At 37.7% G+C, this 27,473-nt stretch overlaps 1 protein-coding gene across 1 annotated transcript; it reads left to right on the forward strand.

Annotated features, from left to right (window-relative positions):
• Positions 1-22,975: 22,975 nt before the first annotated feature.
• LOC125960795 (protein kinase C and casein kinase substrate in neurons protein 2-like) lies at positions 22,976-25,191 on the forward strand. The gene has a single exon (XM_049695845.1). The coding sequence runs from the start codon at positions 23,163-23,165 to the stop codon at positions 24,621-24,623; it is 1,461 nt and encodes a 486-aa protein (XP_049551802.1). The 5' UTR covers positions 22,976-23,162; the 3' UTR covers positions 24,624-25,191.
• The last annotated feature ends 2,282 nt before the right edge of the window (positions 25,192-27,473 follow it).

Raw genomic sequence — 27,473 nt, forward strand, 5'->3', positions numbered from 1 at the left:
CAAGTGGTATACAGTTAAATATTTAACAAGAAGCTCTCGAGAAGTGAGATATCTTGCATTTATTATGTGAAAGGCAAAGTCAGAGTGCTGGGAATAATACATAAGGCAGACAGACAAAATATTGTTCCAAACAGCTTATATTCTTATTGGGGGTTGGGGGAAACAGATAACAAACAACAACGAAAATAGACAAAATATTTTCCTATAATAAAATTGGCTAAGTAGGAAATGAATAGACTTATGAAATTAGAAAGTAATCGTAGTTCATAACTAACAGAATGGCTCTTTCTTCTGTTTTCTAGGTCCTAAAAGTCTTATTTAGTAAAGCCCTAATGCCCTAACTTACTTTGTGTAACTATGGGAATGATTGATTTTTACCTGTTCTGTGAAGTTTGATGCCATTTTCAGAACTTTCAAATCAACTGATAATAATACAAAATGGCAGAATTTAGTGTCATACGTAAAGTAAACAAGTATATTCTTCCTCCCCCTTACCTCTTGTGCAGTGCCAAAAAGGAAGGGACATTGTCATAGGTATAGGATTATTGAACTTTAATACTGAAAGGAAATGAAAGGTACTCAGGTGGGGAGGAAGTAATTTCTTTTATGGTTTGAAGGTGCTCTAGGCTTTTTTTTTTCCTTTTTAAAGAATTCTTTCTAAAAAATCTTTGCAGAAATATCTATTATGCCATTGACAAGTCTTAAACTAGTAATAGAACTATAATTTATTATTAAGCAACATTCAGCAATTATGTTGAAACACTGCCAATTAGCTTCCACATAATATCATCACAAAGAAAGGATTACAGTGTTTAGCTTTTGATCCAATAACTGTATACAAATAGTGAAATAGTTACTTACATAAATGATAAGCATTCATAAGTGTATTATAAATCATAGTCATGGGTTATGCTTTTATTTTGTATTTCACAGATATTTTCAATTATGACTTGAGGGCTGTGAAAATACTTTCTTATTTAGATAGTTATATTTTGTACAGCTTTCCTTAGACTTCAAGACCTAATTCAGGCAACTGGCTTGGGAATGTGAGTACATGTATTATTATTTTCATTACCATATTATTCATTTATATAGCATCTCTCTTCCTCAAGGATCTCAAGGTGATTTACAAACATTAATTGCCAAGTTTTCCCATAGTGTTCCTTTGAGATATGTAAACCTTAAGTTGGACTAATTAAAAATTATAATCAAATCCCCATCTTTCACACACACCACACACAGACACACAACTTATTTACTTATTTATAAACCAACCCCTTCTAGGCTGTGGAAGTGTAACTGTTCAGGAGTGAGTGATAGGGTAACAATGGCAGAAGCTGGAAACAGGACTCATGAGAATCTTGCCCTTTTTTGAAGTGATTTGTCTATGTGGGAAACCAAAACTGAGAGGATATGAAGCTAAGTCCATGAAAATTTTGATTTTTTACCAAGAAAAATTATGAAAACAAAAATGAGATGGTATGAAGCTAAGTCCACAAGAAGTTTGATTATACCAACACAATTCTAACTCCAAGCTTGCACTTCCATATAGTAGGAAAATTCCACCTCAGCCATTATAGAACTTCCTTCTCCATTCTAGTATTGCATTAGACTCTCAAAGATCCATGTGATATTCAAAGGAAAGATCTCTAATATCTGAGCTCTCTGGGCTTCCCTTGACATCCCCACTAATGCTGGTTCACTGCTGTCTAGTGATTCTCTGCCTATGGGCCACATGCATACACACTGCCTCCCTGATCACCCAAGGAAACCAGCCCCTCTAATTTCTGGCTGCCTCACTGGGGTACTGCTTTAGAGAACAGCAACAGAGCCAAAAATTAATTTTTTGAAAAAATTAATAAATTTGATGAAGCTCCAGTGAGACTTGATCAAGAGAAAAAAGAACAAGCCAAACAACCAATACCAAGAATAAAAAGGAAACATCAATAAAGATCAGGCATTAAAAGATAGTACAATATAAACAACTCTGTTGACAAATAAAATTTTAGATGAAATTTAAAAATTCTATAAACTGCAATTCATAAAACTAAAAAAAAAATAGAAAAATCTATATAGTGCACATTTAACTATTAAAGATATTTTCAATAATTTCAGGTACATGAGATAAGTCAAGCACCTAGGGCTGTCAGTACTAAATGTGTCACTCTTTCCCTGGCATTATTTTTCCTTTCTGTAAATAGGAAGTTCAACTGTATTATCATTGCACAAAGAAAATTCCAGACCAATAAATTTTCACCAGAGAATTCTGCCAAACACATAAGAACGAAATAACACCAGTGTTACATACCCTCTTTGAGAGAATAGAAAAAGTGAGTACATTTTTCAGCTCCTTGTGGGGCCATCATAACTTTGATACCAAACCACAAAAATAACAGTACAAGAAAAGAAGAACATAGGCCAAACTCACTCATGTACATAGATGCAAAATATTCTAAACAAAGTATTAGCAAAACTATTTCAATAAGCAATGCAATATATCATGACAAAGTAGCATTTATTTCAGAAATGCAATGTTGATTTAACATTAGAAAATCATTGTACTCTATCCTTTGAGTAAAGAAGAAAAACCACATGATCATCTCAATTAATGTAGAAAAAAAGTTTAATGAAATTTAATATTGATCCATGATTTAAAAAGAAAATCTTGGAAAACTAAAAATGGAAGGGATATTCTTAATCTTCTACAGGTATTTACCAAAAGCCTACAGCAAAATATCTTATTTAATGAATAGTCATACTTTCTCTTTGAGATTAGGAATAAAACAAGGATCATTTGAATTCACAACTTTTTTAAAAAGCTAGACACCAATGATACACACATATACATGTGCACACACACAAAAGAAGTAAGAATAGTTATCTTCAGGAAGGTAAAAATAAATAAGGTTGGTCAGGTTTATTCAAAAATATGTATTAATATAACAGCAGTAAGGATAGTTTGATGTTTGGGATCATGTCAATCAACACATTATAATGGATGTAGAGGATAACAGTACAACAACCCAGGAAACCTGAATTTCAGGCAAAGGGGACAGAGAAAAGGTAAGGGTGCCAAGAAAAAATCTTACCTGACTAACAGAATTCTAATCAGATGTAGGTGAATTCTGTGTGGCATGTGCCTTTGGCTGGCTCTTTCGCCAGCAGGCTGCTTTCATGAATTTTTCAGTTCTCAATGCCTGGTGGGAAGCCCACTGAGAGAACTCTTCTTAAGTATTGTCATAAATGATGACTTTTCTCGGTAACTCAGACAAGACACAACATGCAACATGGCTTCATCAACCCTTCGAGTACAGCTCCCTACCAAATTGTAATCTATCTCTAGAGCTATAAGAAAGTTCTCTCTGTAAGCCTCAGCTTCCTTATCTGTAAAATGGAGACATTAATTGTTCCTCCTCAGAGTTGTTATACAGGTAACAGTTGACATATATAAAACATTTAGAATATTGCTTGGCATACAGTAAGTGCTCAGTAGGTATTAGCTATTATTATCTTGATCATTAATACCCACCACAGGTGGATTTATTCTTTAGCTCCTAAACAACAATTATATCAGAATATAATCAGTATATTAGATTATTTGATCTTGTGTGGCAGGATGAGTTGAATATCCATTGGCCAATCCATGTCAAGCTAAGCCAAGAAGAAGCTGGTCTTCTTGGGACGAAGAAGCCAATCCTGGTGGCACAGTAGTTAAGAATCTGCCTGCCAATGGAGGGGACATGGGTACAAGTCCTGGTCAGGGAAAATCCCACATGCTACGGAGCAACTAAGCCAATGCACCACAACTACTGAGCCCACACGCCACAACTACTGAAGCCCACATGCCTAGAGCCCGTGCTCTGCAACAAGAGAAGACACCACAATGAGAAGCCTGCACGCTGCAACGAAGAGTAGCCCCAGCTCGCTGCAACAAAAGAAAGCCCTCACGCAGCAACAAAGACCCAACACAGCCAAAAATTAATTAATTAATTATAAAAAAATTATAAAAGAATCTGGTCTTTTCTCACAGCCTTGCTTTCCCATAGATGGACATCAAGCATCAAGCCTGAAAACCCATTCCTGCTGATTTCCCATCTTATGCTCTCCTATTTCAGGGGAAGAACTACTCAAATAAAAGCTCTTACTCTCTCTCTCTCTCTCTCTCTCTCTCTCTTTCTCTCTCACATGTTCTCACTTGCACAGACATATGCATGTACATAAGATGTGCAAGACAAAAATTACAGACACAAGCTGTTTGTACCAGGAAAAGGAAATCTCTCCACACAATCCCACCAAGTCTTAGAGCCGCAGCTCTGCCTCAGCCTCCCATAGGATTTCCTTTACCAATTTTCATCAAGAATCTCAGGCTAAGGGCTTCCCTGGTGGCGCAGTGGTTGAGAGTCCGCCTGCCGATGCAGGGGACACGGGTTCATGCCCCAGTCCGGGAAGATCCCACATGCCGCAGAGCGGCTGGGCCGATGAGCCATGCCGATGAGCCATGCCGCTGAGCCTGCGCGTCCGGAGCCTGTGCTCCGGAACGGGAGAGGCCACAGCGGTGAGAGGCCCGCGTACCGCAAAAAAATAAATAAATAAATAAAATAAAATAATCTCAGGCTACAAGAGCTGCATTTAAAAAACAGTTTTCCTTATGGAAAATTGAGGTGTACCTCTGCATTATAAGATAGGTCTTACAAGATACATTCAGGTATGTTTTCCCCCCAAACAAGGGACAGTCTGCTCCAAAAGTACATTCAAGTCTCAACCTCTTATAAAACAGAAAGTGTTCTCAACGTGTTAATAACAGTAATTAAAAAACAAAACTTAGTGTCAAGTTTCAGATAGGATTGTAAAAAGAGAAACCTCAATAACATATTTTCGGAATCTTTTTTGGACAATTGTATTATGAGTCCATGTTTCAAATATTTCCCTCAAAAGTATTAGAAAATGAAAAATGAGGAGAAGACCTGGATGTTTGTCTTAATTTGAGCTTCTATTCTTTGAGATTCTTACCAACTGTAAATTCTTAAGTATATGAATAAGCTGTGATTACCTGGGGAGGCCAGTAGGGCAACCGCTTATATGGAAGGATATGGAAACAAGTCACCTCTGCTACACTGATAGCCACCGCACTGCTGGTGTCAGCGGCCACAGGCATTATCCTGGGGCTTTGGGGAAGAAGAAACAGTTGGAGACGATGTTAGATGCAACCAGCATCCTGTAGTAAAAGCCCAGATTTGGTGCAAATGGAGAAAAGTGGTGGATTTCCATTAGTACTTTTTTCCACGTGAATTAAGTTATTCACTGAGCCGTCAGTTGTTACCTATGTGCTCACTAAAACTTCAGTGAGTTCTAGAGTGACTGAGGCAGAATGGTCCTATTGGCTCCTTGGCCCTAACATACTTTGCAGGGAACACAAGTAAACTTAGATATGATTATGTGGGGTCCTAATTAAAATGCAGTGGTAGTGTGCATATGCCTTTCTCAGTGTTATTTCCTACATTTTTTTCAAGGTGAATTTGCCAACCTCAGAAAAAAATAGAAAATAAAGCTCATTATCTCATAAACGAGAAAAAGAATTTGCAAAAACAAAAAAAGAACTCTAACTTTCTTACTCACACATTCTAGACTGACATATTTATTTTTATTTATTTATATTAAATAGGGTATATTTATTTCCAAAATGCTTTCTGCTCTTTTTTTCCCTTTCTGTATCTTACTGTCATAGCATTCTGTATTGATTAATTCATAGAACTATAAATACTTTTCCAGGTGCGAGACTTTTAAAAATTGATAATTATTCTTATGTCACTAAAGTTTTATAGTGAAATTGCTGATAAAAATATTCATATGAATGTACATCATATAAATGTATAAAACATAACAATGTATACCATATCTGTATCTACATAATATCTCATATGCAATGTATGATAGCTGATATCTATCTTGAAGGCTATATTTGGCTCAGGTTGGAGACAAAAACCAGTCAGTAGAAAAGTGTCTTAGAGGTACCACCAAGCCTCATTTAGTAACAATAGTGATGTGTGACAGCACTTAATGAAATATATCTTTTCAATTAAAATTGTATATACTGGAGGTTTACTTAAATTATGCCAAATAGTTTTCAAGTCTAGAGCTCAGTGAGGCATCAGAGAAGCATTCATGTGAACACTTGATCATTATTTTTCATTATTAAAAAAACACTTTTCCCCAAATAATAAATATTGAGAGAAATGAGTGTCTTATAATACATCTATTTTTATTTTAAATGATTTATCCATTTCTGAAGAGCCAAAAGAAAATTAAACTTCATCAAAAGTCCTATTCATGCTTTCCAAACCAGAATTAATAGCCTGTCATTTCACTTATGCAGTTCTTTCAGTTCTGTGATTATGGAATAGCAGTTTTATGATTTGTTTCTTCCAATGTGGGCAGATGTCTATATACTGCAGTTAGCTGATATTTGCCTGGAAGGAAATTTATCACTAGTGCATTGTGGGAATTTGTGGTACAGAATCCTTGCCAGCGACTCTGTCTGAGAATCAGAAAATGTGCAAAATATATCCAGCACCTCCTTTTTTCAGTCACAATTATAAAAGCAGCAGACATATACATTTTATAAAAGATTGATTAAATGCTTCAAACAATCCCTTAAGATGGAATTGGTAGACTCCAGATTATCATTATGAGACCATCCAGAAAAGAAAAGGGCAAGTTTAGATAAAAGAAGTGTTTTTCATTTATTTTTCTTATGTTTGTGTGTGTATATTATCGAGCTAATGGCTCCAGGAATTATCAAATAGTAGATTTTGCATTTGCTTATTTCTCTGTTTTTCAATCTCATAGTTAATGTATTTTACTGCCTCCTCATTAGGAGTTCTTAGGAAATAATATCACCATTTAATTGAGTAGACTTTATAGGCTTGGCAAGATCCTTCAATATCCCTTCCTTATTATTTGATCTTCATAATACTTTTGGTAAGATTGGGCTGACATTATTTTACCAGTAAAGGACCTAAAACTCAGAGAAAGTATATGACTCATTTCAAGTATATACTGCCTTTTTAAAAGCTGTAACTAAATAGAATTTTCCTATTACTAGTAGAATGATATTTCTACTCTACAATATGGCCACCCATGATGATATTTCTTCATGAATTGCACAAAACAAAAGTAAAGGTAACAGCAATTACCATTTTGTATCATTTGATTTGGGCTGTTATGTGCACCATCAGTTCTGGAAAATAGAGTAGCCGTAAATACATGGATTATTATAATTTTTTAAAAGTACCAAAAATAATTAGACAGATGTTGCTAGACATTAGCCAGCTGACGGACTAGGTGAGATACACTCACAAACAAGGGAAGTCGAGGCTGGAATTCTACTGAAGACACTTTTCTTTGGCTACTTGTCACCCAACTTCTCATCTTCCTCAACTGTCATTCCAGTGTCCATAATTATCTTGAACACTGAAGAGGGGTAGATGAGGTGCCTTCCTACTCCATCACAGAACATGTTTTGTCCCTACTGAGAAGTAAGGTATATCACTAACAATTTAAACCAGTACGCCTTTATTTATGCCAATGAATTTTAACATATATTATGTCTTTTGATCCAAAGAAGATCTTTGTGAAGTAAGTGAAGATAAAAACCACATTTGAGAGCAAGAGAGACCACCGAAGCTTGGCAAAGTGAAGTGATTTCCTTAAGTTCCCACAGCTCATAAGAGGCAGGTCAGGAATAATAATTCATTTTTTTTACTCCAAATTCAGCACTTTTTTAACCGTATCTGTGAGACCAGAGAACCTACGAACTTTTCCTGGAAATATTTTTTTGCTTCTTCTGTCCTCTCAGTAGAGGTGACTAGGAGCTCATCACCCCTGGGATATCGATTGCATAAAGGGTTTTCTTGTCTCTCTCAGTGGACACAAAGGGAAGGAGGCCAAGACCTCTTATCCATTTTTCTTTCCCATCAACTAAAATGGTAATATGTAGGCTTGTTTTATTAGAGAAGTGCAAGCATGAGGCCAAGTGGGATGGGAAACAGATTTTGTACTGCCTGAAGCCTATACAACTTGGGTGTTTCTTTTTAGGAAAAGTAATTCAAAATTATAAATACAAATTAGATATTCAAGCAAATGTTTGTTTAAAACAAGAAGTCTCAAACAAATCACAAATTTTTAAAAAACCTGAAAAACTATAATATATGGAAAATTAACATGTCATTATTAATTAACACATGTCTAAAATACTAGCGTCCTACATTCTCTGGCTGAATATTTTTTGCCTCTTCAGATGACAAGGATTTTGTCATATAATTTTCAATAAAGAAAGCAAAAAAAACCATGATTGTTGATCTTCTGCCATGTTTTTTTCTCCCCACTCACAAACTTGGGAACCAAACCTCATAAAGCACATTCATACTGAAATATTCCCTTGGGCCTCTATCTTGGGTGAGTGGGCACAATGGGTAGGAACAGTATTATGGGAAGACACTTCTACAACAGGAGGGTTTAAATAAAGGCTAGTCAGTGTTCCCTAAAGGAAGAGCTCCGCAACAGCAGCTTAGAAACCCTTGCAGGTTACCATCTAACTAGAACTGGTGATGCAGAAGACACACACAGACACGTTGGAAAATGCTCATGCTGCCAAAACATAAGAGAAGCACTAGCGTACATGGTTCCTTCCTAGCTTGAGAAAATGAGGCAGAGGGAAGGTTTTTCCTACAGACACAGAGCAAAAAGTAGTCTGCTCTCAGGAGCAGTACTAAAAACGCTCTGACTGATCCCCCTTTCATTGAATTCATTCAACATACACGCGTGCACCTGCGCACATGCACACACGATCTTCGTTGTACCAGGCAGTATGCTAAACTAAGCACTGGAGACATAATTCCATCTATGCTACCTTAGAGCTTACCTTTCACTGCTGAGCAGATTGTCACATGTAGGGAATTTCTATTTCCAGATAGAACAGAAATTCTATCTGGGTAGAAGATCCTAGGGTGGAAAAAAGTGAGTTCCCTGGGAAACCCTGAACAATTGTTTTCTCAGTAATTTTTAAGGAATTCTTGCCTCTTGACTGTAGGTTGAAGTAACTGGAAAATTACTTAGCTTTTTTCGTCATGGGAATTAGTATCATGCAGGCACATTTCACTTGCTGACATTTGGCACCCGAGGTCCTTGTAATACAAATGAATCCTCAGTAGCAATAATGGTGCTAGCTACATAAAATTACAGAAGCAATTTAAGCTAGAAAAGAAATTATCTCCTCACATGAACTCTCTATGACAGGGCAGGGCTGAGCTACCCTATTATTTTTAAACCCATACCATAGCAGAAAAGTTTTAAACTTCCAGAACTCCCTTCAGCAGAATTTAGACCATCACTCACATGACATGTTACATTTTGAGGCACATCTGCATCATTACTCATTGTGTTTGTCACAAATACTTGATATTACGAACAAAACCCTTATTTTAAAAACTTCATTTTCTGGCATCTAATTATTCTCCCAAAGCTATAATCCTTTGTGAAATCATAATTTATTCCTATGGAAATATGATTATGACTTCAGGTAAGGGAATAAATAGGAGAAACAGGAAACTTTTAAAAGTATTCTTCTTTCGTGCAAATCTCTCTAGCAATAACACGAGAATTAAGAAAATAGAAAATTCATGATGAGCTGGTAAAATTGTGGCTAAATATACTGTTTCTAAAATGTTCTCAGCACCAGGTTCTTGAAAGTACACAACTTATTTAGGATGACTGCAAGTGGTATCTCTTTCTTTTGCATTTTAATTTGGGGGTACTTTAATATTTTGGAAAATTTTGTACTTAATTCTTAAATATCACTCGACCCACAAATATTATAACTTTTCCAAACTCCGATTTCATCCAAATGGGTAAAATTTCCAAAGGTCGTAATTATTTCAGTAGCTTTCAGGATGAATTCTACAAATTGCTTTGTAGATCCATTGACTTTCTAACATTGTATATTTACAACAGCAAAAAATGTTAATGTAGAACCTTACATATAATACACTTATCTACTGATAGTGGTAGGTATACTGTGATTAACTTATTCAATCTGAATTATTTCTCCCAAATTCCACTGGTTACATTATTATCATATCCAATGGTATATTTCTTCTAAATTCTTATTGTAGAATTTGTTTTTTTAAAAAAACTACTGATCTGCCTAACTTCTTTACACCCTTTCCCCTTCCCTGGGGTCACTGACATCCCTCTCTCCTGGCTCTCCTTCTGCATCCCTGACCACTCCTTCTGTGCTTCCAAGCATCTTCTAGCACCTAAATGAGGCAATTTCACAAGCCTCCAACACTGAACTTTTGCTTTGATTTCTCTCATTCAGGCTTCTGTGTTTACCCAAATCTGATGGCATCAGATGCCACTGCACGTCAATGTTTCTCAGATCAAACTCTTCCTGCCCTCACTTTCAAATTGGCCCATAAGATGCATCCTCATGGGTATCCTCCTGAGGGATAACATCATGTCACACTCAACAAGCTAAGGAAAATAGCTTTTTTCTAAAATACGTTCTCTTTCTTTTCCATTTCTTGCTGCTAGTAGCTGCAACAGTCTTTTTTACCTCCAAGACTAGAAACCGTGAAGCCATCTCTAAATTTTCTGTCTGTCTCATCTTCTGAATCCAGTCTGTCAGTGTATCAATACTCTTTCCTTATTTAAAATATCTCCCTTCTCTCCACTCCTACACCAGTCCCATAACTGGAGCCTTTATCAACATCAACTATTTACTTCCTAGCTGATCTCCTACCCTCACCATTACTCACCCTAAGAAACAAAAATGGATTGATCAGCCCTAAACAGTCCATTAAGCATGCTAATTCCTATTTCAAGAACATGATGCAGTTCCCCACTTTCCACTTCCTGCTTCTGATTTCATATCTTCTTCTCCATCTTATTTATCCAACTTCATTTCTAACCTCCATTATATGGTTTGTAATACAGTAGTCCCACGTCCCAAATATTTTCCTACCGCTCTTTCTCTTAGTACCTTTGTTCATGCTGTTTTCAATCCAGTAAGGCATAATTCTTGTCTCCACCCATTCAAATTCTACTCCTCCTTCAAAGACCACCAAATTTCCCTGCCTCTGAAAAGTCCAGACACACTGATCTCTCCCATCTCTAACATGCTATCACACTCAAGTTCTAAGCCACTTGGCACAGTTCTAATAAATGGCTGAGGCTGCCTGGATGATGATTTGGGGCCAGATCTCATAGGGTTGCTCCACCTTAGTGAATTCACCATCATTCCAGCTGAGAAAAAAAAAAGGCTGGATTAATTCTAAGTCCAGGTCAACAATCCACAGCCATATAAAGTCAAGAAAGTGACTTAAATTTTCCTAAGTTTTCAGTTCCTCATGGTTAATATTGGGTTATTAATATCAACTTTCCCTAACACACTACACTGCTATGGAAATTAAACAAGATAATTTATGTGGAAGAACATTGTAAAGCATTATACAAATTGTACAGAATTATTATTAATTCATGATAAGATTCATGAGATACTTAGTTCTAAGCCATAAAGTTAATTTAATAATTTATAAAGAGGAATAAATATTTCCACCGACTAGAGAGATATATGTGCTCTTAAGGTAAAACCATACTTGTATTCAAGGATCTACGGAACTGAGTAAGTAAATAATTATAAGATCTTGGAGAAATAAATCCTAAGAGACTTGAATCATTTTGAATGACAGCTTGTGATAATTCTTGATCTTTTAGGGGGCAGTGGGTAAGTGGTGCAAATAAGAACTCTTTTCTGCAGATAGCTAACCCTACCTTGGCATGGGAATTTGTGTTAGATTTGACAACATAAGATAGTTGTATTTTCTGAATTTATACATTTTTCATGGAATGGGAGACAAGTTGCACCTTATCACTGATAACTGAACCCTAATGATAATCTGGCTCATAGTGCTTTCAAGTCCCTCAGCATCATATTTCCTCTAAGAAGAAATTGTTTCCTCCTCCTTTATTTGAAATATGTGGGAACCAGATGGCCTGAGATCAGACCCTAGCTCTGTCACTTACTGGTTATGTTATCTTGGGCAGGTTACTTCACACACCTCTATGCCTCCATGTTTTCCCATCTGTAAAATGGGAATAATAATGTACTTATATCATAGTCTATGTTGAGGATTAAATGAATTAATGCGTGGCCTTTAGTAGGTGCTCAATAACCTTTGTATGCTGCTTTAACATCTATTACATTCTGCTTTGTATCATAACCATCTCTTTGAATATCTGTCTACACAGCCATACTGTAAGCACCTTCGAGATATAGATCTTATTTCTCTTTGTTAGCTTCTCAGTGCTTCTGTATTACTTTGGGAAAAATCCAAGGCTATTTTACGTAGATGTCTTGCTTTTCCAACTAATATTTGGTATTGGAAGTTTTCTAACTCCTCATTCAAGGTTAACGTTATGTCTGATACTCTTTATTTCTTCCAAACAACACGTGCTTAATAAATATTGATGACTGATTGATTGTACATAAAATAGGTCCTAACATCCTCATGAAACATGAGTAATGAAGCATCTTGGTCCAGGACTCTTATTCTATATTTTCCTTTATCTTCCCTCTTGCCATATGCCCTCAGTTCCTATAGCATCAATCAGTGGTAACAATGACCACAACAGTATGTGCAAAGCCAACTATAGAAGGGTTACAAATCTAATCACAGAAACAAGTACTTCAAAGATAATAAAATATTAATTGGTACTTTACTAAGACTTTGGAAGAAACCAAGAAGCACAGAGAATTAATAACTAGACAGTGTTTTCAATATGATAGAAAACAAAGGTATGAAAACAAGGCCCTTTAGGCACAGGATGGAGAGACTAAGAATTTGAAAGAATGGCACTCACTGAGGCTCCATTTTCTTCAGAGATAAGAAATAAATTCTTTCTTTTACCAAAGCATAGATAATTACTGATGGTACCACCCTGCAATAAATAGCATTGTCACAAGATTATTATTTTCCTGATTTTATATAAACTTATTTTGATGTCACTTTATTTTCTAGAGAAGGATTTCTATTCATATGTTGAATAATTCAAGTAAATTACAATTTTTAATCACCAACAATACAGTTCTCTAACTCTCTAGGAGAAATCCAAATTCCAAGGTTCTGGGAGTTTCAAACAGGATATAAGAACTAATGCTTGCCTTCAAGAGGCCTGCAATGAAGTTGAAGACAATATATACTTATTAAAAATAATAATATAATATTAAACTTCAACTTCTAGTTATAATAGTACCTGATGCTGAAGTAATCCTCCTACCATAAACAACTATAAAATTGGGTAAAATTATGGAGAGAAGGTAGCCCCATGTTTTCTCTAGCTCTATCTATGGAGACAATGTTCCCAAACAGCAAAGAAAAATGGAGCCCAAGCAGGACACAGTGGTTCCACTGTGATGAGGAGACAGACATTAGGGTTTAAGGCTACATAAATCTTCAGGGAAGGATACCAGAGAGGACTGGCTTGGGGTCAAGGTCAATTTCAGATGTATACATGGAAGTCCTCATGAGTCCTTGGCCAAAGTCTTGGCACGCACAGGTGGATCCTACATCAGTAAGTGACTCCTATGAGGATGACAGTAGAACAGAGAGAAAGGAAGTCCAACAGTAATGAGAGGTTTTGGAGTGTTGTACCAGCCAGAGTGTACAGATCTGCTTCACACAATAGGCATCCAGAAAAACACAAAAAGTGCATGCCTTAGAAGTTAAAACTACACTGTAAAATCTACTCCAGTTCTACCTTAAAAATACTACCTAAAAATGAACATTGACAAGATCCACAGAAAAGACAATGTTTGAAGTTTAAGTTCCTGCATGTTTAGAGGAGCTTCTTAAATACTTTGAGCTTTCCACTGACCCACCCTAACAAAAAAAGATTACACAACTTCGGGGTGATAATCCAGTAAAAGACTTCCTGTTAGACAAAGAATCAACTTTCCTCAGAGGAATATAAGTGAGCACAGGGTCCCTTTAATGTACCATTCGAAATGTCCATAAGCAATAAAAAATTACTAGATATGCAAAGAAACAGAAAAATGAGAACCATATTCAAGGAAAAAAGTAGACCAAAAAAAAAGAAAAAACCTGACCCAAGTTAAACCAGATGTTAGATTTAGCAGACACAATCTTAAACGTACACATATACATACTGTTAAAATGCAGGCCAGACGATATTGAGGTTTTATCTTTAAAGTGTTGAATAAAGAAAGAAAAATATTAAACAAAATTCTATATTCAACAGAATATTTAAATATGAAATTAAAACATTTTCATATGAATAAAAAGTGAATGAAATTGTCAGTAGCAGACATGCACTATAAGAAACACTAATGGATGTTCTTCTAGCTGAAGGAAAATGATAATAAATGAAAAATTAGATCTAGAGGAAGAACTTTAATTCCTAGGGCAAAAACTGAAAAAAATAACAAAACTTAAAACTTTAAAGAAATAATTTTTAAAAAAAATTAATCTCAGAACAGTACAGGGGAATTCCCATATACCCTCTACCTGAAACACACAGGTTCTCATATTGTTAACATCTTGCATTAATGTGGTATACTTGTTACAATTAGTATTATTAATTTTGGACAATTCTTAGCCATTATTGCTTTAAATGTTTCTTCAGCTCCTTTCTCTTTTTATTCTCCTTCTGTGTATGCCCATTACTAGTATGTTATATTTTTTATATTTGTTCATAGCTCTTAGATATGCTGTTCTTTTTATCATTATTATTCTTTTTTCTCTTTGTATTTTGGTTTGATATGTTTCTATTGACGGTTACCATGTAAGTGTTCCCACCTGTTTATGGTTACAGGGGTTTCTGCTTTACTTTAGCTAATCTCAGCTGTGGATCTCTGCATTTAATTCACTTGTCTCTCCAGATTTCAGAGTGGTGGTTTGCCCTGTGACCTCAATTCCCTGATAGATCTAAGAAATGCCATTAATTTTCAATTCTGGGGGCTTTTTTTTGTGAGGACAAGAGTGATCACTTCCAAGCTCTTTACATGTCAAAGCTTACACTAGAAGTCATTAATTTGTTTTCCTTTTCTCTTAGCATATTTCCAGTGTTCAATATAGTATCATTAAGCATAATCCTCATGTCTGTGCTTTAGTTCCCTAGACTTATTCATCCTATATAACTACAACTTTGTACCATTTGACCAGCATCTTCTCATTTCTCCCAAATCCCCAGCCCCTGGTAATCACTGTTCTACTCTCCACTTCTGTGATACAACTAGTTAGGGAAACAGTTTGAAAGTTTCTTATACTTTAAAATATATATCTTCCATGTGATTCAGCAATTCTATCCATAGGTTTAATGAAGAAAAATGTAAAATTCCTTTAAGAGAAATATTTGTACACAAATGTCTATAGCAGCATTATTCACAATAGCAAGAAATTAAAAACAATCCAAATATCCAGTAACAGGTAATAAAGAAATATGTGGATATTTGTACAATGGAATAATACTTGTCAATAAAATATGTACAATATGTGAAAAATGTAACAGATTAATCTTGCAGACATAATTATGAGCAAAAGAAGCCAGAATTAAAGATATCATGTGGTATGACTTCATTTTTTTGAAGTTTAAATATCATGATAAGCTATGGTGATGGGCAGAGACAGGGGTGTTGAGTGGGGGCGGGGCAGACTATTAGGTGCACAAAGAGACTTTTGGACTTTGGAGATGATGGGAATATTTTACATCTTGAGTGTGGCATAGTTTACACAGGGGTGAGTATTTGTAAAAACTCACTGAACTCTTCACTTATAATCTGTGCATTTTATTGAATGTAAATTAACTTCAATAAAGTTGATTTAAAAAATATATTTGTCCACACTTTGTCCAGAGTCTAGAGGAAAGCCTAGCACATAATAGGTTCTTGATAAATATTTGTCAAATGAATGAGTGAATTAACTAATTCAATTAACAAATGTGCAAATGTATGAATACTTAAATAAATGAAAAAACAACATATAATTTAGTTCTGGGATGAATTGTATAGATAATAATTACTGTAGAATGTCAAATAAGGAAGAGCTTGGGGAGAAAGTTTAGGGGGAAAGCAAGGTGATTCCAATTCAACCTGGAAAGGCACATCAATTGTAGATAAGAAATGGCTCCCTTTTTGAAAAACGAAGGCCAGCATTTGAGAAAAGGTATAAAGACAGGAGTGAATATGAGTATTCTTCTAATAATGAAAAGACAAATCTTGATCTGAAATCTCTCACTGGAATTATACTAAAGAATTTTAATTAGTAAATAATTATTGAAATAAATAATTTTAACTAGGTATAACGGATGGATTAAATTTATGAATGAAAGAAATCAGGAAAATCTGTTATAATAATCTATGACAATATGATAATAATCAGATAATAATCTAAGAACCAAGAGGTAAGAGCCTAGATTATGGTACCAGCATGTGACATAATGAGAAATATATATTTAATCTCTGCCCCTGGTTTCTGAGGCAGAGCTCCTAAAAATCTGGTAAATTTCTGAGTAATAGCAGTGCTAGGAGCATCTTTTGTTCTAATATTTGGTATTTGACTCCAGTTCTTGACACTTGGAATCCCTGGAAAGATAAGAATGTCTTTTTGTATGAAATGACTGGTGGCTGGAGGTCCCTAGATAGCTCCAGGATAAGGGCTGTTACCAGAAAGACCAAGGTATTATCCAGGATTGGAACTTTCAACCCGGCCCCAACCTCTGAGGACAGGAGAGAGGCTAGAAATTGAGTTAATCACCAATGGTCAATGATTTAATCAACCATGACTATGTACTGAAATCTCTGTAAAAGTCATAAATGAAGGGGTTTGGAGAGCTTCCAGGTTGGTGAACACATGGAGGTGCTAGGGGTGGTACATCCAGAGAAGGATGGAAGTGCCCTGTCTCTTTCCACATACCTTGCCCTATGCATCTCTTTTATTTGGCTGTTCCGAGCTGTATTCTTTACGGTAAACCAGTAATTGTAAGTGAACTTTTTTCCTGACTTCTGTGAGCCATTCTATCAAATTATCACACTTGATGAGGAGGGCATGGGAACTTCTAATTTATAGCCAGTTGGTTGGAAATATGGGAGGCCCAGACTTGTGACTGGAACTGAAGGGGGGCAATCCTGTGAGACTGAGCCCTTAATGTGTAGGATCTGACACTAACTCTGGGTAGGTAGTGCCAGAATGGAATTGAATTCTAGGATACCCAGCTGGTGTTGGATAATTGGTCAGTGTGGGGAAAATCTCACACATTTGGTGTTAGAAGTGTTGTGAGTAGAGAGAAATAGTTTTCCCTTCATAGAAGTAGGATTGGAAATCAAGAAATAAATGAGAAGTTTGTGGGAAATATCAATAGCACAAGAAGTTAAATTTAGTTCATTTCAATAAATATGCCTTGACGGTTTTTTCTGAGCACCTCTACTACTACCCTAGTCCTCACCACCAAGACATTCCCTAGCAGTGGTCCTCTACTTGGTCTCCCAAGTTCTACGCTTTTCCTCCTTTATCCCCCAATCTCACATCAACTCACATAAAACACACCAATTCCCTATTCAAAAGCTTCCAATGGCTTCCCATCACTCTGACAAATTAAATCCAAACTTTTTATTATAGCCAAGAAGAGCCTTCATGATCTATGCCTAACTAACACTCCAGATTCATTTCCCACCGCTCTGCCAGTGCCCATACTGCTCGGGCCACTCTGGCCTTCTTGCTGTGAGGGGATTATGTCACTACTTTCTATCTTTAGGGTCTTTACTGAGAAAACTTTTCCCTAAAACATTCATAAGGTTTGATTCATCACTCCATTCAAAGCTCAGTTCAAATGTCATTGCCCCAGGGAAGACTGATTTCATCACTCTATCAAAAAACAGGATAAAAATTATCCCTTCACTCTCCTCTCACTGTGCTTTATTTTTCATCATAGACTTCATATCTCCAGGAAAACATGTTCCTTAGTTATTTATTTGCTTGCTGATTGTCTGAATCTTTCTCTGACTCTAGAATATAAGCTCTATGAGGAGGGGTCTTATTCACTCATGACTCCCCAAAGTCTTTTTTGAGTAAATGAATGGATCAGAAAAGCCCAGGTCCAACACTTACTAGCTATGTGAACTTGGAGAAGTTACTTAAATTTTCCCTCAGAATCATCATTCCTTTAATGGAGATAAAAATAAGACTACTGCTATCCAGGGTTTTATGAGGGTTAAACTGAAAACTATATTTAAAGAACCCAATATAGTGCTAGCCCAGAGTAAGCAATAAATAAATGGTAGTCCCCACAGATTAGATGTATCAAATGCTTTCCAGCACCTTAAAAGATGATAAATTATAAGGTTCTTCCATTTCTAACGTAGGAGGAAAATATTCCCCATAATGCTAATGGCCTTTCTTCTCTCATTTGTGTAGCCACTTAAGGCTCTGGGAAAACCGACATGAAAAATTATTAGCAAAGTTTCAGGGCATAAAGCTTCATGTTCTCATTTGTTCAATTTTTAAAACAGACTCAGCTCACATGCTCTTCCTGTAGAACAACCATTTATAGAGCTCACTGATATTGTGATTCCTTCAGGCAATCTGACTATAAACTTGCTTAAGAGAAAATGAAAAAAAACAGTCTCACCTTTCATTTCAGTTCAAGTTATTGGAGTTTTGGTTCCAACATGATTCCAAGTGTACAAAAATTCAATCTGGAGTGAAGACGTTTACAATGCAGTTGGTGAATGTACCATAAAGGGATGAAACATCACATGACCAGGTGCACAATTGAAGCTTCCCAGAGCGGGTCATGCAGGGGAGTAAACATGTATCATATCCACCACAACAGAAAAGTAAGTTTCCAGAACCATTCCACTGGACACTGACATACAAAAATCTGTGTTCACTCTGTATTATAAAAACACTCTTTAGTTTTAGGAAATAACTTGGAAGACTGTGATAAAGAAAGCCTATTCTATTGGAGCTTTATTATTTTAAGATATTTATCTCAGCACCAAGTAAGTCATGCCTGGTCTCTGAAAACTGATTTCAAGTGGCCACAAATCCTGCAGAGAAATTTTATGCAGAAGTTCAGGTGCTCCCCAACTAGTTTTACCACCACTATTTTAATTTGTTTCACATACTACTAGTAGATAAATATGCCCAAAATGCACTATTTTTCCTGCCAGAACTTTCCACAGGCACTTATTAGATTCTCCATTGTTTATGATTTGAAGCTCAAATTTCTGAGGTTATAGTCCAAGGCCCTGAACATTTGGCTCTTGCTCATCTTTCCAATCTTATCTCCTATTACTCCCTTCAATATGCTCTTACTTCTTGATAAATATAATTTTCCAATTGGTGCTTTTCTATCCCTGGGCCTTTCTCACCTCATTTTTCCTTCTAGATGGCTCATTAGACTTGTCTCTTTCTGTCCAAATCCTTGTGAAATTCTTAAATAACTTGAGAATCTCTTGGTTTTATTTTTGTATTTTACTTCTACCCTTTGTACCACTACATGTTTTCCAGTTCATCCATTTTATTCATTCCATAAATTTCTACCAGGTGCCAGGTACCATGCTAGGCACTGGAGCTTCAGTGTTGAACAAAAATAGACTTGATTCTTGATCTCATGGCAATTTTAGCTAGTGGGTCTTTAGATATTGACAAAATAATGGTGAAAACAAATGTTCTATCATAACCATAACAGTGAATGAGAGGTACAAAGACTATGAGACCCTAAAACACTTAACTTGACCCATTCAAGAAGATTAGGAAGGCTTGCCTAAGGAAATGACAACTGAGATGATGAAATTTGAGGAATAACTTCAAGTTTACTAGATAAAGAAGGTAGGAAAAAGGCTTTCTGGCAGAATGACCTGTCTTGGAAGGGAATAAGGCAAGAACAAGGGACTGATGGAGTAGAAAAAGAGAGGTGTGTTATGGAGAAAGATGAATTTGGAAAGTTAGGTAGTGACCAGGTCATTGTTGGCCTAGGCCAGTGCTTTCCAAATGCTTTAGTTTCAGGAACTCTTTATACTCTTAAGAGCTAGAACTCCAAAGAGCTTTTGTGTGTTATAGCTATCAATACTATCTTATAAATTAAACCTGAGAAAGTTTAAAAGATTCATTCATTTAAAATAACAAAAATAAATCTATGACATGTTAATGTGAATCATGAATGACACTTTTATTTTTTTAAGAAAACTATGCTTATGGTTACCAAAGGGGAAAGGTCGGGGGAGGGATAAATTAGAAGGTTGGGATTAACATATGCACACTACTGTATATAAAATAGATAACCAACAAGGATCTATTGTATGGCACAGGGAACTCTACTCAGTACTCTGTAATAATCTATGTGGGAAAATAATCTGAAAAAAAAAAGATATATGTATAACTACATCTCTTTGCTGTATACCTGAAACTAACACAACATTGTAAATCAACTACACTCCAATATAAGACAAAAATTTTTAAAAACTATGCATATCAAAACAAAAAACAATTAGTGAGAAGAGTGATTTTTTGTTTGTTTTTGCAAGCCCCTCTAATATTTGCCCTAATAGAAGATAACTGGATTCTCACATCTGCTTCTACATTCATTCTGTTGCAATATTACAGGTCAGGTTGCCATGGAAAACATCAGTCCAATGAGAGAGAATGAGAGCGAAAAAGTTGTAGTATTAATAAGAAAATAATTTTGACCTTGTAGAATCCCTGAATAGATTCCCAAATGACACTTGGAAAATAGCTGATCTACATCATGTTAGTAGATTTTTGTCCCATGCCATGTGGAGGAAGGATTATAAGGAAGTAAAAGAAGATGTAAGTAGATGAACACAGTAGTATTTTATAGTATTTTAGTGAGACTAGTAGCTAGGACTAGGGTTTTCACACTCACAGAGAAGAGGGAAGATTCAGGTACTTAGGAGATTTAATAGACAATATTTGGTGATAGATTTGATATGGGAAAGAAAATAGTTGAAAAAGAAATAGTTGAAAAGGATGAGTTTTAGTTTTTTTGTTTGTACCAGAAGGTGGCTAGTTAGACTCTTCACTGAAATAGGAAACAAAATAATAGGGACAGTTTTGGGGAACACAATCATGAGTTTAGTTTATATAAGTTGAGTCTTAAGTGTCTTTGAGACATCCCTCCCAAAATGACAAAAAAGCATTTGCCTATATATGCCTGGAGCATGGAGTAGAAATATATATTTATAAGCCATGTGCCTATGATGGTTAGTAAAGTTACTGGTGTGTGTAAGTTTGCTTAAGAGAAAATATAGAGAAACTATAGTATAGAACCAAGCCTTGAAGAATACCTAAATGTAATGTTTGAGGTAAGGAAGCTATATTAGTAATGCAAAAAAGAGACATGGTAGCCACAGAGGCAGAAGAAAAGCCAGGAGAGTCTTCTCTTAGGGACTAACCAATAGAGTAAGAGTCCTGAGAAGAAACAGGATCCAAGTTAACATTTTGTTGTTCTTGAATGTCACCCTAGACGCAAAAGTACCAGGGATCCAAACTTCAATTTTATGATAATGGGACAAAATTCAAATATAAAAATTATGTAGAAAGTGGCTATTCAGAAGCTAGAAGTGAGATTTTGATTGGAAAGTAATTTATCTGGCAGACAGTGCTTGTGTTAAGAGCCATAGGTAAAAATGATACCAAAGAACACATAGTCATGACATCTGGTTAGGTAATGCAGGTAAGAGAGATTGTGGATGCTACACCCATTTATTCAATACTTCAAACAAGCCTTAGGGAGAAAACCATATGAAAATATTTCATCCTTGACTAAAAGTAGAAGATTATTCATGGCTCTACAAAATCTAAGTGCTTGACCATTGCATTTCTACTTATGAAGTTAATATGTGTTAAGGTCTTCTTAAAGGCATTTAGAAATTATGATCCAATGTAAGCTGGGATGTTTCCCTCTTGAAATTCTTTTAGTAAGAAAATTGTCTCAGAAAGCAAATGTATCTGATTCTATGTAACATGCTTCTCTATGGGAACTAATGAATTTAATGGAAATTTTAGTCTATAATATTGATCAGGAAGAGGAGTAAGCAAAACAAAGTTGGAGAAGCAAACAGCTGAGAATTTCCTTTCTGCACGACAAAGGAAAAGCACATATTAATACACTAGCTAACTTGTAGCAGCAGATATTTTAGCACATCAACTATGTGCCAAAAACCTTTACAGATACCTCAGATAAAATATGAAAAGGAAAACATTTATTATCCTAGAATAGGCATGTGTAAATGTGCAATTCCAAAACAATGTGGTTAGTATGATGCTTATCTTAGTCTTTCTCTTTCTACTGATTGAAGCAAAAGCTCCAAGGGTTTTAAACTCTCTGAGAGATAATAGTGTATTGAAAAGACAAGGAAAAACCATCTCCTAGAATTAGAAGAAATTATGAGAGGCATGGATCTCATACTAGATGAAGTTAAAGGGTAGTTTATTTAGGTCCATCAGAAATATCTACACTTCAGAGAAAGCTAGGTATTCTGACAACAAATTAAGTAAGCAGGAACAGAAAAGTTGAAGGACTTTTACTGCCTGTACTTTTTTTTTTAATCTATCATTCACATTTTAAAAAAATAGATCTTTATTGGAGTATAATTGCTTCACAATACCATGTTAGTTTCTGTTGCACAACAAAGCGAATCAGCCATACGTATACACGTCCCCATATCCCCTCCTTCTTGAGCCTCCCTCCCATCCTCCCTATCCCACCCCTCTGGTCATTGCAAAGCACCAAGCTGATCTCCCTGTGCTATGCTGCTGCTTCCCACCAGCCAACTATTTTACATTCGGTAGTGTATATATGTTGATGCTACTCTCACTTTGCCCCAGCTTCGCCCTGCCACCCCATGTCATCAAGTCCATATAGAAAGATAGAAGAGAGTGCGGCCAGAGCGAGGGCGGGAGCCGGGCCGGGGCCGGAGCCGGGGCTGAAGACGCGGTCGCGGCCAGAGAAGGGTGCGCGGCGTGTCGGGAGGCGAACAGCGGCCAAGGTTTGTCTACGGATTTTGAGCATCTGAAGCTGACCTCTGAATTTAAGCATTCCCTGCTGCTCCCTCACCCTTTGAAGAGATGTCTGTCACTTATGATGATTCCGTTGGAGTCGAAGTGTCCAGCGACAGCTTCTGGGAGGTCGGGAACTACAAGCGGACCGTGAAGCGGATCGAGGATGGCCACCGCCTGTGCAGCGACCTCATGAACTGCCTGCACGAGCGGGCACGCATCGAGAAGGCGTATGCGCAGCAGCTCACCGAGTGGGCCCGGCGCTGGAGGCAGCTTGTGGACAAGGGGCCTCAGTACGGGACGGTGGAGAAGGCCTGGGTGGCCGTCATGTCCGAGGCAGAGAAGGTGAGCGAGCTGCACCTGGAGGTGAAGGCCTCGCTGATGAATGAGGACTTCGAGAAGATCAAGAACTGGCAGAAGGAGGCCTTTCACAAGCAAATGATGGGAGGTTTTAAGGAGACCAAAGAAGCCGAAGATGGCTTTCGGAAGGCACAGAAGCCCTGGGCCAAGAAGCTGAAAGAGGTGGAAGCAGCAAAGAAAGCCTACCACGCGGCGTGCAAAGAGGAGAAGCTGGCAATATCACGAGAGACCAACAGCAAAGCGGACCCGTCCCTCAACCCTGAACAGCTTAAGAAATTGCAAGACAAAGTAGAAAAATGCAAGCAAGATGTTCTTAAGACCAAAGAGAAGTACGAGAAATCCCTGAAGGAGCTGGGCCAGGGCACACCGCAGTACATGGAGGGCATGGAGCAGGTGTTTGAGCAGTGCCAGCAGTTTGAGGAGAAGCGCCTGCGCTTCTTCCGGGAAGTTCTGCTGGAGGTTCAGAAGCACCTAGACCTGTCGAACGTGGCCAGCTACAAAAACATTTACCGAGACCTGGAGCAGAGCATCAAAGTTGCCGACGCGGTGGAGGACCTGAGGTGGTTCAGAGCCAACCACGGGCCAGGCATGTCCATGAACTGGCCACAGTTTGAGGAGTGGTCTGCAGACCTGAATCGAACTCTCAGCCAGAGAGAGAAGAAGAAGACTGCTGATGGTGTGACCCTGACGGGCATCAACCAGACCGGGGACCAGGCTCTGCAGAACAAGCCCAGCAGCGACTTTAGTGTCCCGAGCAACAGCACACGGTCAGCGCAGTCACTGTCCAGCTACAACCCCTTCGAGGACGAGGACGACACGGGGAGCACCGTCAGTGAGAAGGAGGACATTAAGGCCAAAAATGTGAGCAGCTACGAGAAGACCCAGAGCTACCCCACGGACTGGTCAGACGATGAGTCTAACAACCCGTTCTCCTCCACGGACGCCAACAGGGACTCAAATCCATTTGACGAGGACACACCCTCGGGGACGGAAGTGCGGGTCCGGGCCCTTTACGACTACGAAGGGCAGGAGCACGATGAGCTGAGCTTCAAGGCTGGGGATGAGCTGACCAAGATAGAGGATGAGGATGAGCAGGGCTGGTGCAAGGGACGGTTGGACAACGGACAGGTTGGCCTGTACCCAGCGAATTACGTCGAGGCGATCCAGTGACGGGCTGGTGGGCTGGCTGGCGGAGGGGTGGAGGTGGAGGTCCCAGGGGCTCTGTTAGCCATTGGCCCCGGGCTCTGGTGCCTCCAGCCAGCTGTGTGGGCATCCACTCCTTTTCCTGCAAAAGATGATGGTTCCATTGCTCTTGGCTTCATGGTGTCTCTTGAAGGCAGACAAGCTGGTCCTTTTACCTGGGACTCGGCACCCTTTCCACAGTGCAAATGGAGAGATCTGAGCACAGGAAGATGCAGTACAACAGAAATCGCCGGGACCCTCCCCTGCCCCCGCTCCCCCACTCGCTGTGTGTTGGCTTATCATGGATCTGTATATTCTTGACCTTGTCTTTCCTCCTCTCCTCCAAGTCCATGGTAATGGTGGGTTACACTGATTCTGGTTCCACTGATTACTTTCTCTGACGAGTCCCATCACCTGCAACTTAGATGAATAAACTTACATGCCATTTTCTGAGGGAGGACTTTGAGGTTTTTAATTTAAAGGCTGTGTACAGTTACTTTTTTATATACATGTTCTTCCATTCATTTATACTTAAATTATGGCATAGATGGATGTACACCAGTCTTAAGGAAATATCTCTATTTCCATGTCGTACTGTTAATCAACCATGCCACTGCCTGGGGCAAGCTGCGAGAGCCAGTAGCTCATCTGGACAGACAATGTTTGAGACAAGAGATTGCAGTAGAAAGATGGGAACACATGGCTGGATTCCTGTTGTGAATGCTGTCCACATTTGGGGCGTCCAAATGTGACTTTCGCAAATAACCTTATGTAGAACTCTCTAAAGTCACCATATTTAAAAACTGTTTTCACTCTGTGCTTAAAACTTCACTCATGCAAATTAACAATTTTATCAGTGATTTGAAAAGTTAAAAAATAAGAAGACTAACTTTTCAAGTGAATGCATCTATAGTTAAGATGCTTTATGTTAGACTGTCATGTCTTGGTGTATATCTGTATATATTATTTGATATTCAGAGAATCTAAAGAGCTCGTCTACTGTGTTAATGAGATTTAACAGCTTTTGACAGTGGGTTTAATTTGTAAACTGCTTAAAGACCGTGGCATTTGGGCACAGGCCTGGCTGGTCAGCTGAGACCCTCCGGGCTCGGGCCCTGGGCCTCTCTGAAGTGGAGCCTGCTGTAGGGAAGTCTGTCCTCACTGGCTAGCTGTGGGTCCAACTTCTAACTAGCCTTAGTCCTTTCTGTAGCAGAACACTGTACAAACCTCCCGTGTCTTTCCAGCAGTTGAAGATTTCACTGTCATCTGTATTCCTCGTGAGCAAACAAAAGCTGGGTCTCACCCGCCTAGCACAAGGGTCTCTTCTCAGTATCCTTAGTCATCAGGGAGCAGGCGTGCTGGGGCCGGAAGCTACACTGTAATCATGGGGCAGGGGAGGGAGGGATAACCTTTATTTTGTGTAACTCAGACATTGGAGAAGTGGCTGCTGCCATCACAAGCTATGCATTTTATTCAATGTTTCCAGTGAGCTTGATGTCTTGCTTGGAAAATGGATGTGTGTCTGTCTGTCATGAACACTTACCAGCAGAAATCCTCATTCCTTTGCTACAGATGTACCAAAAATTGTCACGTCTTTTCAGTTTAGGTGTTTCTTTAAATGCATAGTATTTTAGGAAAAAAATCAATAAACAGTTGATCTCGTGAGTAAAAAAAAAAAAAAAAAAAAAAAGAAAGATAGAAGATACCTTTGTTCAAGGATCTTAAGTACTTATGAGGAGGAAAAAAATAAGACAAATACAACAAAGACATTAAGGTAGCAGTTAAGTGCTATGAAGACAAAAGAGGGTTGCACGAAGATAATGCAATAAGTTAAGATTGCAGAAGAGGAGTATACACAAATAGAGTGTTAAAGGACAGCCCCACAAAGAAAGTGACATTGAGTAGAGACTTGTATAGTAAGAAGAAAATGGCCTGGTGAAAATCTGTGACAGAGGAGTTTAGGCAAAAGGAATGGCAAAGACAAAGGCCCTGAGACAGGAACAAGCATGTTCCTGTCTTTGAAAGCTTTAATATCTTTGAAGAAGAGGAAAGCCCACTGTAGCTGAAGAAGAGTGTCCATGGCAATCCAAACAGAGGACTATTGGAAACCAAAGGAGGTGGGACATGTCAATTACTGATGAGAAGGTGAACACTGGGGTGGAGCTAAGGTTCCTAGTAGGCTAACTAGGATATCACTGATGTTTTTAAGAGTACAATTTTAGTAGAAGTTTGGGAAGGTTGGCTTCTTATTTGAGGGATTCCAATAAATGAATTAAGTGATGAGAAAATGAAGACATCCAAGGCTTTTTGCAGATAAAGAAAGAAGAGAGACTGGAATGAATTGAAACGCAAGCAAGAGAGATGATCATCAATGAAGATCTCAAAGGACTAAATGATATAATTCATATATGATAAATGATATAATTCAGGATATAGAGAGAAACTATATTTAGAAGGAGAGCAGCTTTTGCTAAGCGGCTGGGTTGTAAAGAAAGGGAGGAGTGATAAAAATATAGTAACTGAAAAATGTGAGGTGGGAAGCAAAATAATCAGAGGTAGCTCATGGCATCTAGTATTTTATTTTCCTTCCAATAAAGTAGATGGTAAAGTTGTCTCTTAAGAATGGAATTAACAGGAGCAGGATTGGTCATTTGAGTAGAATGGCAAATATAGGTAACACAGAAAGAGGAGAGTAGTAATAATGCCTAATGGATTGTAAACTAATTGAAAGCTAAAAATCATGTCTTATTCATCCCTGGGTCCCTCACTCTACATAAAATATCTTTCACAGAAAAGCCATTTAGTTCTCCTCATCCAAAAAATGAGTGTTTTGGATTT

The sequence above is a fragment of the Orcinus orca genome, chromosome 13, assembly GCF_937001465.1.
Source record: "Orcinus orca chromosome 13, mOrcOrc1.1, whole genome shotgun sequence".
In the NCBI taxonomy this organism is placed as follows: Eukaryota; Metazoa; Chordata; class Mammalia; order Artiodactyla; family Delphinidae; genus Orcinus; species Orcinus orca.